General features: G+C 33.8%; 2 protein-coding genes and 1 long non-coding RNA gene across 4 annotated transcripts in view; 2 read left to right on the forward strand and 1 right to left on the reverse strand.

The window, feature by feature from the left end:
• LOC149485858 (uncharacterized) overlaps positions 1-15,590 on the forward strand; it is a 94,301-nt gene that overhangs the window by 47,124 nt on the left and 31,587 nt on the right. The window lies entirely within an intron of this gene.
• Positions 45-3,798, reverse strand: LOC149485862 (uncharacterized). The gene is made up of 2 exons (XM_089699195.1): positions 3,744-3,798; positions 45-2,001 (listed from the first exon to the last, which is right to left on the reverse strand). Exon 2 carries the CDS (start codon positions 1,987-1,989, stop codon positions 805-807), a length of 1,185 nt encoding a protein of 394 aa, XP_089555321.1. The 5' UTR covers positions 1,990-2,001; positions 3,744-3,798; the 3' UTR covers positions 45-804.
• Positions 3,109-14,306, forward strand: LOC149485863 (uncharacterized). Of its 2 annotated transcripts, none has more exons than XM_089699194.1 (11): positions 3,109-3,131; positions 9,416-9,612; positions 9,709-9,860; positions 10,137-10,251; positions 10,512-10,658; positions 10,792-10,855; positions 12,073-12,166; positions 12,381-12,594; positions 13,007-13,136; positions 13,740-13,942; positions 14,051-14,306. In XM_089699194.1, the coding sequence occupies exons 3-11, from the start codon at positions 9,736-9,738 to the stop codon at positions 14,189-14,191; spliced, it is 1,233 nt and encodes a 410-aa protein (XP_089555320.1). In that variant the 5' UTR covers positions 3,109-3,131; positions 9,416-9,612; positions 9,709-9,735; the 3' UTR covers positions 14,192-14,306. The 2 variants fall into 2 exon arrangements, with proteins under 2 accessions (XP_089555320.1, XP_089555319.1); XM_089699193.1 differs by lacking the exon at positions 3,109-3,131 and adding an exon at positions 9,076-9,223.

The following is a 15,590-nucleotide window of genomic DNA, read 5'->3' on the forward strand; positions in this document are numbered from 1 at the left end:
CGTTAGTATAATTAACACATTATAAAATTGATTTGTACACCTTGGACTTGACAAATAGCCAAATTGGAAACTCCTGTTATAAGTTTTCATAAAATTATATTTTAATCAACAAACAATATTATATACCTATTTATAACAATTTTAATTTAAAGTCTCAAAACGGGTAAGTCCAACTTAGCAATAAAATCTTTCACGCGCATTAAAATTGAAAATTGTGATGTGTTTGACCCTTCTTCATCGAATATTTTTCTATACACATTGTAAACAACACCTCTTGCTTGTGATCGCAGCGGTTTTATCGACATTTTGAAGATTTTGAAGACAAAATCCTAAAAATTAATCATCAACACAAATAATTTGACAACCAATTTGATAGTTGTAAAATAAAGTTGCCACATGAAAATTTTTTATTTTTTAAATATAAATATGCCATCAGATTCTGGTAGACCTATACCCACTTAGAAGAACCTACTTCTGATACTATGATATTCCATAATATAAAATGATCAAAGATAATTAATGCATCATAGTGTTTTACTGATAAATCAAATTACATAATTACGTATTAAATTAAGTAGGTATTTAATAATATTCAATCAAATTATCAAGAAGATATTATAATAAAATCATAGATTTCTTCTCATTTACTAGCAAACAATTACTTACTAAGAACTTACATTTTACTTTCTAATCTATTTTCCTATTACCTGTAGGGTTGTGATTATGGTTGTGATACAGGTGGAATTGAATTATCAATCGGTAAATGAATAAGTAGTCTACATTTTTGAATTTAGGAAATATTTCCTAGTGTACTTGGTTAACTTCGACGTCTAGTCCGATCTTTAATACTCCTAATGCCATAGCAGTAGTCTTCCCCAAGATATTTCTTGTACCATTAATAACAACATAGAAGGTTGAGTTTTCGAATCGCGGTCCTATTTCTACTCGAGCTTTAAATGATCCTTTTAGCTTGAGTGGTGTAGTACTTCCATAGGCCACAAATGAAACAGCAGGGTTGGGATGTTGCTTATATACATTAATTTTGTTTTTCTTCAGTGTTTCCCAGGTTACTTCTGTTATCAAATTTTGCTTGCAGGCCGAACCAATCAGCATTGAAGTTTTCACTCCTCCAATGATACAGTCAATTTCAGCTTCGCTATCATGATGAAAAACGTACTCGTTTTCTACTTCTGTTTTATTGCCTACTTGGTCAATATCTACAATCTTTTTTTTATCAAAACGACTTTTTTTAAATTCATGTCTATCCATTTCTCCTTTTCTCTTGAAGCTTTGTCTAGTCCTGCAGTACTGCCTAAAGTGACCCTTAAGGCCACATTTGAGACATTCTTTATTTCTTGCCGGACAATTAGTATCATTTCCCGCATGTCTGAGATTGCCACATCTCCCACATCCATGTTGTACATACTTTGGCTTATTATAATTTATTTTGTATTTGCTGTCAACTTTATTTAATTCCCCATTTCGTTTAGAAGGATTTTTAAATTCTTCTAACTGTTTACTTACGACTTCTAATGCTTTTGCTTCTGTAATAACACGGTCCAATGTTATTTCATCTCCAATACATAGTATCTTTTTTCTCAGTTCAGATAGGTGGCATTTCTCGGTTATTTGGTCGATAATGTATTCGTCTTTGTTAGTAAACTTACATTTATCGGCTTGTTTCCTTAACCTTCCTAAAAACTTTTCAAACGTCTCCTCAGGTTCTTGTTTAAGAAGCCGAAATACCTGTCGTTCGTACAGCTTACTTTGTTGTGGAGCAAAGTAAGAATCTAATTTTGTTATAGCTACTTTGAATACATGAACACCTTCACTGGGCTCAACATTAGCGCCAGGTATGTTGTTGGGTATTTCTTGTAAGTCTAATCCACCAAAATGTGTAAGACTTGCTCTTTTCCAGCGCTCCCATCGTACACCCACCGAAGTAGATTCACCACTACAGCCAAACGTCTCCAGTGAGGGCAGTGACATCTTTGGGGCGATCTGAAATATTTTAATCTGCTTAGAGAACAGCGTTTATAAACTTGTTAAGTAACATATCGACCAATCTCAATTCTCAATCAATCAATTTAATGATCAGATTTTAATCTGCTTTTTGTAGGTGTTTATACTCAATGTACCTATCAAGTAATTTAGGTACCAATTTCAGCGATTTATCAAGCCGCTATTATTTGCTTGTAAGCAAGTAAGGTCGAGTTGTAACTCGATCATTAAAATCAATAAATGCATAACAATATACATATTTTATACACCCATACTTTTATACCAATTTCAGATACACACTTTTCCTGTTCCCTATAATATACCCGTTTAATTTGAACATATTACTCTTTATATCACTATATTAAATAAAATGTTATTCGTGTAACAATAAAATTCATGTACCTAATGTCAAGGAAGAGTGAGCTGTTGTAGGTACCACGAGCAAATTAAATATTGTCCAATAGTACTTTCTTGTTCAATGAATGACTTTCTTTTTACTCTTAATACATTTAACAATTTAACCAATTAACAATAAACAATAGATAGTTCACTAATTTTGACGGATTACGTATGAAGCATAACAAAAAAAATCATGCCTGTACGCCGTACGGACAGTAGTGGTTGTGTGGTCGATGGTAGGTACGCTTGATCTAAGCCTGTACGGTTAGATAGGTAAAGATTGTCTAATCTAAAAATGAACGCCCCTCCACTGTGTTTACGCTCACATTCAAAGTACGTGTATAGACGCAATACACACAAATTGGTCTGCCTCATTGGTCGTTCAGTCCTCCAGTCCTGTCCATGCCCGAACGACAGGACCAGTTGGCCAACTAGTGCATAAATGACGCGATGCACGATAGAACGGACGTGTCATTCCGTACATAGCGCACTCTCCCCGCCATACAATGCTAGGCACCTGAACTGATCGCCCGATTAGTTGACAAATCAGTGCGCGAAAGTCAAAGTTTGCAGTAGAATCGCCGCGCGCACACATATAAAAGTGGTTCAATAATTATTTGTCCTCACACATTGAAACAATTAAGTTTAGTGGAAGGGTGTTCATTTTTAGATTAGACAATCTCTACCTACTTAATTTATTATGTTCTAAGTTCTAACGCAGTCATTTAAAGGTAAATATTAAACATTTATTGATGTACTAGCGGTCCGCCCCGGCTTCGCCCGTGGTACATATTTACGTTTTCTCTACATAAAAACCATCCTCGTACTTCAAGGAATATAATAAAAAAAGAATTATCGAAATCGGTTCAGCCGTTCTCGAGTTATGCGCTTACCAACACATTTTGCGATTCATTTTTATATATAAGAAGATTAGTAGAAGATCCGAACCTTAAATCGACCATCACCGGGGTGATAATAGAATGAGACCTATTTTATTATTCTAGTCTATTCTAGCCTAGTCGATTTAGCTTCGGATCTTTGACTATAGGTATTATATTTTATAACTGTTGTTGTTGTTGTCCTATTCTAAATTCCACTACTAAAGGTTGGAACTTGGAAATAACTACAATGTTTAGGTAGCCAAGATATAAAATCTTAATAATTAACTACAAACGACGAATTAATATACTTTTTTTGTTGTCACCTAGTCACCTTTCCGTTATTTTTTTCATTTTTATTGTTATTATCATGAACTCACTAATGTCCTCGTCGCCACATGTATTGTACTGGTCTGGGATACTAATCAAGGCTCACCAAAGAATACTTATACTCTTGAGGCTCACCAACACTGACGACACGCCTCGTCCGCACCTAGTCGTCCGACTGCCGCGGCCGGTACGCCGCCCGCGCCACGCGATTGGCATAATATGACGTAAGCGTATGAGACAACCAATACCAGTCCAATACACTTAACACTACAGTTAGAATTTTCTAAAATATTAACATTTTTGTGATTCGATTCCCACAAAAGCCGAAAAACCCACATTCGAACAAAAAGAAAATCCACTTCTATATATGCAATAAAAGGTAGCCTATGTTCCTTCTCAAGGTCTAAAGATTGTCTGTGCCAAATTTCATCAAAATCGGTTGAGAGGCTTAAGGGGGAAAGCGTAATAGACAGACAGACAGAGTTACTTTCTCATTTATAATATTATAGTAGGTACCTAGGGATCATCAAAATAATTATATCACAAAGGCAAACATGAAAGTTAGGTAACAGATTAGATAAAAATTATTACGTGTAATGTGAAATATTTACATTTTCTTGTTATTCAAGATTTAGTTACAATATTCGATAACAACCATACCACACATAGGTACACAACTCCGACCATGTCCCCGGCGAAGCATCTGTTCAAAAATAGCTGATAAATGATAATATTAGAATGGAAATGAGCAAAATTATAGATATTATAGGTATAATTGATTAAAAAAGTAAAATATCAATGAAGTAAATACATAGTAATAGACGTGACATTGAATGAGATTACATTATACTCACTCAATGTTTTCTTGGTTTATTTTGAGGTGAAACTTCTATAGGCGCGTTGAGAGTAAAAATTCATCATCAAAAAAAGTCATGGCAAAATCGTTATGGAGTAAGGCGAAGATTTTTAAACTCAAACTCAAACATTTATTTATTCAATTAGACTTCTTATAGAAGAACTTTTGAAACGTCATGACATATTTTAAAATTTACCACCGATTCGGAAAGCAGTAGGTATCTACGGAGAAGAACCGGCAAGAAACTCCATAGTTGCTCTTTTAAATCATGTCAGTTTTACAATTTTACAAAATATTTCAGGACAATTTTCACACACGGCACAATCTGATCCCATACTAAGCTTTCGCTTGTGTTATGGAAACCAGATGGCTGATAAACATACATATATAATTTTTAAATAAATACTTATATAGATACTTAACACCCAGACACAGAGCAAACATCTATGTTCATCACACAAATATTTGCCCCGGGTGGGAATCGAACCCACGACCTCTGGCTTGGAAGGCAGGGCCACTACCAACCAAGCCACAGTGTCTATCTCCTACTCTTTTGTGTAAGTCGACGTTTTTGTGTACATGCAAAATATTATTAAATACTAGCGGTCCGCCCCGGCTTCGCCCGTGGTACATATGAAAAATAGATGTTGGCCGATTCTCAGACTTACCCGATATGCACAGAAAATTTCATGAGAATCGGTCCACCCGTTTCGGAGGAGTATGCAGACTAACATTGTGACACGAGAATTTTATATATAAGATATAGGTACTGTGATGACTGATGGTGCAGTAAGGATACCAGTATTCTTAAAGAGATCTCTGAGTGAGTCCCGAGCACGTAAACTATATTATATAGAATGAATGGCTCTTTTTTGTAAGATAAATAATAAATAGTTTCTATATCTGCTGCCCTGCCCCATAGTAGAATTCCTGCCCCATAGTAGAATTTATATCTTAGAATCTTGCCAAAGCAGTTTCACTTCTGACTCGTGTGCTCGGCACACATGCTCTTTTTTTGTTTGTAAGTACATATTATGATTTACGACACTCGAAGCAGCACGTGTTCGGAGCAGACTCTCCGCGAAAGCGCCTTATAAAATTAGGAAAGGTTCTTTAATTTTCTCCTTCCCTCCTTAAAGTTGGTCAATTCTGATATCATTTATTATAATTTAATAATCGATGTTGTCGTAAGTAGAAAATATGCAAAAAATAGTTAAGGCTATTTTGATACAGACATCAATAATTAAGTCAAGGGATATTTGGTATTCCATCAAATATTAAAAAATTTATGAAGAATATTATCCTATTGTAAATAGAAGAATTATAACGTAATTTAACTAACACCCATTGATTGTTATGACACAAGAAAAAGAAATAAAATTGAAATGCCATTTTTCCGAATAACGAAAGTTAAAAATTCATTAATAATGGTATATTGTTCTTAGATAATTAAGTAATACAATAGAATTCCTCAGAGAATTAAAAGTTTAGTAGTGCTTAATTAAAAACTTATATAAAAAATATATTAGTTAGAACTGTTAAAGTATTATAGCATTATGAATATAGGTACAGGGTGTCCCAGCAACGATATACTGCCCCAAGAAGGTTATAGTTTTGCATACGCTGGTCGCTGAGTACCTACTTACGTAAAAAATAAAAAATTCGTCTGGAAGTTTATAAAATTCCAGACGAATTTTTTTGACAAATAGATGAATTCTTAAAACTCTATCAGCCGTACAAATAAACGAGTTATAACATTTTGTGCAAAGAATAAACTAAGAATAAGGAAAAATCATACAAATAAACACGAAATAAATGTAACCTAGTATAACTTCGTAATAAGTATTCATACTAATGCTATTCCGTCCTTATTACGGCTACCACCCTAGTATAAGTCTGACATAACCGAGTTGTAACATATCTTTTAGTACATTGTGCTGTGTTTTACAAGTTTTAGAAGCAATTTTCAATCTAAATTTGAGATAATAGCAATGAGAGTAATACGAGAAGTAGAAAAAGTTGAGCAAATTAATAATTTCATTACGTACCTATTGAAATGGAAAATTTTGTATGAAATGTCAAAATATACGAAATTATGAAAAACCCTTTTGATATTTATAATGATTTATTTATTTACAACATGCGCCAAACCATACATACATAAAACTTATTTCTAAACTTATCACAATAATATACACTTTCGTTGAAAATATAAATCTTCTAAGCCTGCCGCCTGGAGTTGTATGTTTTGAGTACCAGTTATTTGGCAACTCTCTATCTCAAGGTGGGTTTATCTTCTGTTCTCCAGATATTGGATAGCGTTATCTATCATTTGCTTGCATATTTAATGATATATTTAAATTATTTCCAATAAATATTTAAAAAATAAATAAACAGAACATCGTATGATGAAACTTCACAACAAATTCGACGAAGTCAAACGAGCGTCAGCGAATGACAGCACCAAGGCTTAACCGTAGACAATTTCAATGTTTTTCATAATTTTGTGAATGAATTGCGACGTTGCCGCTTCGCGCCTATTGCATAGCGTGAACATAGTTACATCGATGTTATTCCAAATTTATTTGTAAGAAATTATGACATCCTTATTCTTTATTTATTCTTATCATATCTATGCATTGCATAAGGTTTGAATAAGCAAGTTTTTATTTGTACGGCTGTATGTGTACACCCAAAACAAGCAACCCGCTCAACTTTGCCACCCGCAATCTTTTAAGATTAGTTTTCTTTCATAGACAAAAATGCTCACATTGGCGAAGCGGTATATGTCAGCTGCACCAAAACTACAAGTCCCTTCGCGCTTAGTATACCAATAGTGGGACACCTTGAATAGAAGATGAACTTCCATCCAGTCCTTATTAGCCTTAAATAAATAATATCTATAGATACTTATAATATTATAAAGCTGAAAGTTTGTTTGTTTGATCTCGCTAATCTCAGGAACTACGTCCGAATTGAAAAATTCTTTCGGTGATAGATAGCCCATTGATCGAGGAAGGTTATAGGTAGGCTATATATTATGTATCATCACGTTAGGACCGACGAACGCGCCCACAAGCAGAGCAATGCGGGTGAAAACTGAAACCGCGGGGCACAGCTAAGCTAGTTATTAATAAAATAAAGTCTTTTATTCCATGTAATTCTTTATAGTTTATGGTATCATTGAATTAGGTACCATCGTCATAAGTAAATAAAAAAATGCAACTCAAACTACATTGCAAACAAAACTAAAAAGCGTTGTAAATATTAATTTTTTTCACAGCATCCATAAACATTAAGATAATGTCGTGTTTAATATTAACGAATCTCAATGTGATAATTTATAGGAAAACTTTGTCTTGAATATGTATTAATAGCATAACAATAATTTGGATCAATAGGCATGTACAGTGTACACTGCTAAAAATTTTGTCGATCTTATTTCGAAACTAAAGAATTATCAAAACGTTATCTCAAGTTATGCTGATCATACGGCATTGTATTCCAGTTATCAATTTTGCTTAAAACATGTTTCTTCCGAATTATGTTTATATCGCGATACTGTATAAGTACGGTAGGAAACCATGTTATTTATTATTAACTAGTTTTCCGCCCGCGGCCTCTCCCGCTGCAGCTGGGTCTAAAACTTAACAAATTATATAAACCTTCTTCAAAACCACTATATCTATTAAAAAAAATCCCATCAAAACCCGTAGCCTAATTTAGATCTACTTATACGTATACAGACACACAGACGGCGGAAAGCAACTTTCTTTTATACTGTGTAGTGAAGTATACGAGCACTTGAGATTGTGTCGAGATCGTTGTCATCTTTTCATTCACTATATTATACGATAAAAAATATAAGTGTGATGAAATATTCTAAAGACATTATGAATCTAGGGATAAAGCTCTTTAATTGGTTTATTAATCATTTAATCAACTTGAGATAATTATAATCACGAAGTTCCTAGGATTAACTAACATTGACCAGTGAGTCTATTATTTGCTTCGATTGTAATTGTTTTGTACACTTGAGGTCAGTTTAAACTAATTACAATAACCTACTTATTATAACTTTTATTATTTCATTTTTAACTAATAAGTAGATAGTAGTATATTTCAGAATATTTAATACGAGATTTCCGCCCGCGGCTTCGCCCGCGTTTTCAAAGGAAAACCCGCATAGTTCCCGTTCCCGTGGGATTTCCGGGATAAAACCTATCCTATGTGTTAATCCAAGTTACCCTCTATATGTGTGCTAAATTTCATTGTAATCGGCTCCAGTAGTTTTTAAGTGAAAGAGTAACAACTAACAAACATCCATACATCCATACATCCATACTTACAAACTTTCGCCTTTATAATACATAGTACATAAGTATTAAGATTAAGGTTAAGATCATATTAAGCTAAGTCATTGGATAATAATTATTGATCATAGTTATAAAACAATAGATGAGATCAAAGTTAAAATTTATTAGTTATTCTCCTGTCTTTTCTGTGAACCATGTTAAAGCGTGTCACAATTAATAAGTTATTACCCTCAATTTCATGAAAACATTATTGTGTGTTAATGTCGAGTGTCAACATATTATCATTAAAATATAAAACAATAAGCAATGTAATCCTTGAGGATGCAAAGCCAGTTCTTAAATACTTTCAGTTCAGTTACTGAAGTCGCGTTGCTTTCGTAGAACGTCTACCTACTCTTAGTTAATAATGTTACGGATAATAGGAAAAATATTCCTATTCTTAGGTATTGACTTTTTCACATGTTATATTCTCGTATCGGATCTATACAACTTACATAAAATTTTGTTGGATTTGAAACGCGCTGTTTTTTTCAAAATAATCGAAAATTAGTTCAAATTTAAGATAAAAAGAAGTATTTTACTCAATTATTTAAGAGTAAATAAATTAAAGAATTTTCTATATTTTATTTTATTAGGTTTAATCTTGTATGCTTCGGGTCGAGGAATTAAGCCATATGAAATAGGAAAGCAACTGTTTCTAAGTCGAAGAGTAGTTACTGAAACTGCCGAGTTCGATGGGGGTATACTAGTGGATGAAAAAGGAATAATAGAGAGCGTTCTGACGCGAGAATCAGTAGACACGCTTCTTCAGGGTTCTCCAGAATCACTAAAGGTATGTACCTATGTATATGTAAGGTGTAGGTGTATATTATTCCTATATAAACAAAACAATACAGTGCTCAAATCTAAACCTTTTATTTAATTAAAGGTATTTGATGGTGGAGATTTGGCATTGATGGCTGGTGCAATTGATTCGCATGTGCACGTCAATGAACCGGGACGAACTTCTTGGGAAGGATTTGTAACAGCAACGCAAGCAGCTGCCGTGGGCGGTTTTACTACTATTGTGGATATGCCTCTGTAAGATTTCCATGCGAAGTTTTCAAAATAACAATACACACACATTTTTATGTATTTAATTGACTAAGTTTTAAAGTCCTATAAACCCGGTGAAACAAAATAGAGTGAAGCTAGAGAGTACGAAAACCGAAGCATTGTTCGTCTATTTCTTCCTCTATGGTTGTTTTATGTTTAAAATACACATTGCACAACCTCATAACCACCAGACCAAGGAGGCCCTAAGAAAAATAATACCTTTATATCGAATTAACGACTAACATAGTTCTTATCTTACAGAAATTCTATTCCACCTACGACGACTTTAGAGAATTTAAAAATTAAAGCAGCCGCAGCAAGAGAAGAAATATTTGTTGATGTTGGTTTTTGGGGAGGCGCTATTCCTGGTAATGAAGTAAGTTCTTGTTAATTAAGTAAGTAAAAATAAAACTAGTTGCTATTTAAACTAGTTTTATTTTTACTTACTTAATAACAGAAACAATTTCCTCAGAAATTAAGGTTACTGTTTTTTGTGCTTTATACCGTTTAATTCTTAAATCGGTAGACGATAGTACTCCACATTCCACACGATAGAACAAAAATTTTATTTTCTGTTATTCTGGTACTCTACAAATACAAATTGTATTCATAGCTTTATTTTTTCATTTTTATCAGAATGAGTATTCTCAAATGATTGAAGCTGGAGTAGTTGGCTTCAAAGGATACCTTATCGATAGTGGTGTAACAGAATTTCCATATCTAGAGACTGACGAAATAAGACCAGTATTTGACGCATTAAATGGAACTGATATTGTTTTAGCAGTAAGTAAATTTTAATATGTTTGTTTAATGACTCTCATAATGTGTATTTTATAACAAAAGACGAGGCCGTGCAGTAATATTCGGTTCACTCGTCCTCTATTAACATAATAATAACATGTAAATCATATTTCAGTTTCACTGCGAATTGAATGACACCACATACAATGATAATTACAACGGAAACGGGTACTATTCAGGTAATAATTTATATTTAAATACACGAGTAAGTACTTACTTAAGTAATTTTTTGTCTTACTTAACTACGTACTTAGAATATTTTCTTTAGTTTGTAAGTACCTAAGAATAATTTTAAGTTTAAGCCTTTAGGAACAATTGCACCCTTTGCCATCGGAGAAAGTGAGAATTAAATAGGAATAACGGTAGGTACACCTGCAATATTTTAGGTAGGGAAAAAAGGGAGCGGGTTGAAAATATTTAAACGTAAGTTATAAGATTGAGCATGAACACTGCAGCAATTAACCCCTTATAATAATCTTTCTTTATTTTAAGATTATAATATCGTATAAATTATTTTTTGGACATGTACTACGGAATTCTTCATCATGATTTTCGAGTGATCTCAGACACACTTGACCATCTATTACATTGAACGATATAAAGTTGTGATTTTTAATATAAGGTTAAAATAATAGATACCTTTAATAGTAAACTAGTGGTCCGCCCCGGCTTCGCCCGTGGTACATATTTCGCAATATAAGGTAGCCTATGTCCTTTCTCGGGTATCAAAATATCTCCATACCAAATTTCATGCAAATTGGTTCAGTAGTTTAGGCGTGACAGACAGACAGACAGACAGAGTTACTTTCGCATTTATAATATTAGTATAGATTGATACTTACATTGCATTACCTATACATACCAAATGGTAAAAAGGAAATAATAACGTAACAATTGACATTGCATTTCATATCTGCAATGCACATTTTCTAGACAAGGAAACCGCATTTCTGCACAAGGTTGCATTTATAAATGTGGTAATTTTTCGTTTTTTCAAAAGGGTAATAATACCTTCGTGAAGTACCTACTTACTAGACGGTGCGGTTTGTGTTAAACATATGAATTATTATTAGTCGCTTAACCGCGAAATGTTGTTCTGCCAGGACACCCGATGTTTTACACAGTTTAGTGTCGATGCACTAAGCCAGAATATCTTCGTTATTAATATGTATTTCAGTAGTAGTTTGACTAAATACGCTAAATGCATCTATCTACGATTACCTTTTGTAGTAGGTAATTATCTAATGCCAGATATGGAATACTAGAAAAAAAATATGGAGCAATTCGCCAAGTTCCCACCACTTACTTATTATAAGAGTTAGTTAGAAAAGTAATAGGTGATTGTATTAATAATAATATAATATGATCTTTGTATATTGGTATCATCTTTTATTAGACCCTCGTCTCTACGACACTTACTTGGCAACACGCCCGGATCAACTGGAGCTAGAAGCTGTTTCCCTAATTGCAAAATATATAGAGGAATATAAGTAAGTTACCCACTAAGTATTTCATGTAATATCTACGAATACTTTAATACATTCGTACTTAAATTAATTGATATATTGATTAATGGATGTGTCAAGCATAATAAATAATGGTTATTTCAAAGCAATACCTAAATTCCAATCGTTTATTTCATTTCCAGAAATATTTTATGTAAAACTAACTTTACGAAAATAACTAAACAATTATATATTTTAGTATCCACGTCCACGTAGTTCACGTCTCAGCTCAAGGTGTAATACCAATTCTCGAGGAAGCTAGAGAAAAAAGAATACAGTCTGGTAGCACGCTATGGCGTGGTGGTGTGACTGCGGAAACTTGTCACCACTACCTCACACTTAGTTCCGAACAGATCCCTCCAGGACACACAGAGTATAAATGTTCCCCGCCTATCCGTAACCAAACTAACAAGGTAAATATTTTTTCTATAAGTAAAGAAGCCAAGAAAATTGGTCCTTCGGATATTTGTTGCAAAAATTTTGCTCCTTAACTGTATTTTGTGGCTTTCCTTATCTACCACGTATCTAATCACTAGCCGCGATCCGCGGTTTCACCCGCGTGGCTCCCCTCCTGTTGGTCTTAGCGTGATGATATATAGCCTATAGCCTTCCTCGGTAAATGGGCTATCTAACACCGAAAGAATTTTTCAAATCGAACCAGTAGTTCCTGAGATTAGCGCGTTCAAACAAACTAACAAACAAACTCTTCAGCTTTATAATATTAGTACTTATAGATTAACATAGTTGTAAGAAATTATAAATTTATAACCTAACTGTGTTGTTATCTAAATAAATTATTAAAATAATGTATATTGAATTTCACAGGACAAATTATGGCAGTACATTAAAGAAAATAGGTTCGATTTAATTGCATCAGATCACTCGCCATCGGTAGCCAGTTTGAAAGGATCCAACTTTTTGACGGCGTGGGGAGGCGTGTCGTCTGTTCAGTTTGGTGAGAAATATTTTATTTAAAATATAAAACGCCTTTAGTCACACACGGAAATTTTGTGTTAGTGTTTCGGGTCATTTGTAACAGGATGGCGGTTCTACAGAGGTCTTAGTACGCAATGTCAAAAAGAAAAATAATGGTCAGAACGCTGATACCGGATACTGTAATATTTTATATTATAGAATCTAATATCTAATATATATTATAAAGGCGAAAGTTTGTAAGGATGTATGGATGTATGGATGTATGGATGTTTGTTACTCTTTCACGTAAAAACTACTGAACCGATTACAATGAAATTTAGCACACGTATAGAGGGTAACTTGGATTAACACATAGAATAGTTTTTATCCCGGAAATCCCACAGTAACGGGAACTATACGGGTTTTCCTTTGCAAACGCGGGCGAAGCCGCGGGCGGAAATCTAGTCTTAACATAAAATATTATAGTATATTCACCGTGTGTGACGCGCTTTACCCATGTATATTAAGATAATATTGAGAACAAAACTTAAATTATGATAAGAAATTAATCGTTAATAAAAAATATTACCTAGTTGTGTAATAGGTATGTAATACATAAATTAACTAGTTATTTACATCCTAGGCGTCTCATTATTCTGGACTGAAGCTAAAGCTCGTGGATTCAAATTGAGTACTGTGAGTAGATACTTATCGTCTGGTCCAGCGATGCTAACTGGTTTGAGAACAAAAGGCATGCTGAAACCGGGTTATGATGCAGACTTCATCTACTTCGATCCAGACGCTTCTTTTGTAGTTACGCCTGAAATAATCACATATAAAAATAAGGTAACGTTGTATTTTTTAATAGCTATGACGATATTTTTTGTTCTTAAAGCCTAGCCTAGGTATTATTGACCAATACACTTAGATATAATACGATGGCTATTGTTTCAGATAAGTCCCTACATGTACAGAGTTTTACAAGGGACGGTCGTTCATACATTCCTCAGAGGACAACTTATCGCGTCCGGTGGAGAGATTGTAAACGGTCCACAAGGAGAGCTATTACTGAATGAAGACCTTGTGTTCGATTAAAACGAATAGTTATTGTTTAAAACATTATAATACAGTTCTATCATGCAATTCAACACCTTGATTAAGATCAATTTCATTTGTAAAACAGGAAAAAAAATAAAACATTGGAACAGTATGTTTTTGTATTTTTTATCGGAAGCCATTGTTGTAGCGTGCACTAAGCACTTGTTAATTAATTATAAAGGTACTGACAGACGAGCTATAAAAAAGCATGCTAATAAGCTTGTTCACATTTGCATTGCAGAAATAAGCATGCTTGATTTAAAGCATACTCCTAAATAGGCATGCTCAAAGCAAACGTACGGACAGACGTGCTATTTGGGACCAGGCTTATTTCATTGTTAAACTTGAATCATTCATGTCCTTTAGGCTTTAATAAAGCCTCCTAAGCATTATACGAGCAACATTATTTTTATTTAGAAAGGAAAATGTGTTCCATAGACATTCGTAACTTCTATAATGTGACACAAAAAGCAAAGTATTTTCTTCTCCCCAACGCGACATATTGCGGGTTTAATTTTAATTAAGAGAGCAGCAAACAAAAGAGCCGTTTTTTCTATACAAACGTAGTCCCCTGTTTCCTCCCTGGGTTGTGCCACTAGAGCAATATATTAATTTTTACTATTAATCTATGGTAACTTTAGCCATGTTCCTAAGTTTTCCTTTTTGTCATATCTTAATTAATCAAAAAGATATTCAGAATCTTTCAAAACGTATGAAATAGGACAGATTTTCCGTTATGTTCCGTCTTCCATAAAACTAATTTTTGAACATTATATAAAAAAAGCAAAACGTAGGAACATAGCCTATACATTTCTCTACTAAATTATGAAAAAAGTAATTAAATCGCTCCAGTATTGGAGGAGGAAACAGGGGACTACGGAACGTCGAAAATGCGTAATTTTTAACCGACTTCAAAAAAAAAGGAGGAGGTTATCAATTCGGACGGTATTTTTTTTTATGTATGTACACCGATTACTCCGAGGTTTCTGAACCGATTTACGTGATTCTTTTTAAGCTATTGCATAGCTTCTATCGCGGGCCTTCAGCGTGGGGACCGAATCCAGAAATTTAGTAACGAAAAATCAAAAACCTCACGCACCGAACTCCGACGGGCGCGGAGGTGTGGCTCGAAGGCATAGCATGCAATAGCTTTACCGCGGCAGTCCCCGAGTGCCACACGTCTTTTTTTGTTTGATGCGGAATGGTGTCGAATTTTATTCAGATAGGCCCAGTAGTTTTTATTTTATGAGCATTTTGTCTGATCTCGATGATTTAATTGAAATGTAGCAAGTACCTAACTTTGATTCACTTCCCGGTAACTGATTGAGCTGAAATTTTGTATACGTATGTAAATTGGATAGCGATGAAATGAAACATTATCATGACAAAGAAGAAA

This window comes from Colias philodice, chromosome 9 (assembly GCF_061535455.1).
Source record: "Colias philodice isolate Cphi_HAF_F1 chromosome 9, ilColPhil1 Martin Lab GWU primary, whole genome shotgun sequence".
Taxonomy (NCBI): domain Eukaryota; kingdom Metazoa; phylum Arthropoda; class Insecta; order Lepidoptera; family Pieridae; genus Colias; species Colias philodice.

Coding starts and splice junctions, on each gene's coding strand:
- LOC149485863 (XM_089699193.1), top strand. CDS start 9,187: ATGTTACGGATAATAGGAAAAATATTCCTATTCTTAG. Junction 12,167..12,380: donor AAATATATAGAGGAATATAA/GTAAGTTACCCA, acceptor TATATATTTTAG/TATCCACGTCCACGTAGTTC. Junction 13,137..13,739: donor CGTGTCGTCTGTTCAGTTTG/GTGAGAAATATT, acceptor TTTACATCCTAG/GCGTCTCATTATTCTGGACT.
- LOC149485862 (XM_089699195.1), bottom strand. CDS start 1,989: ATGTCACTGCCCTCACTGGAGACGTTTGGCTGTAGTGGTGAATCTACT.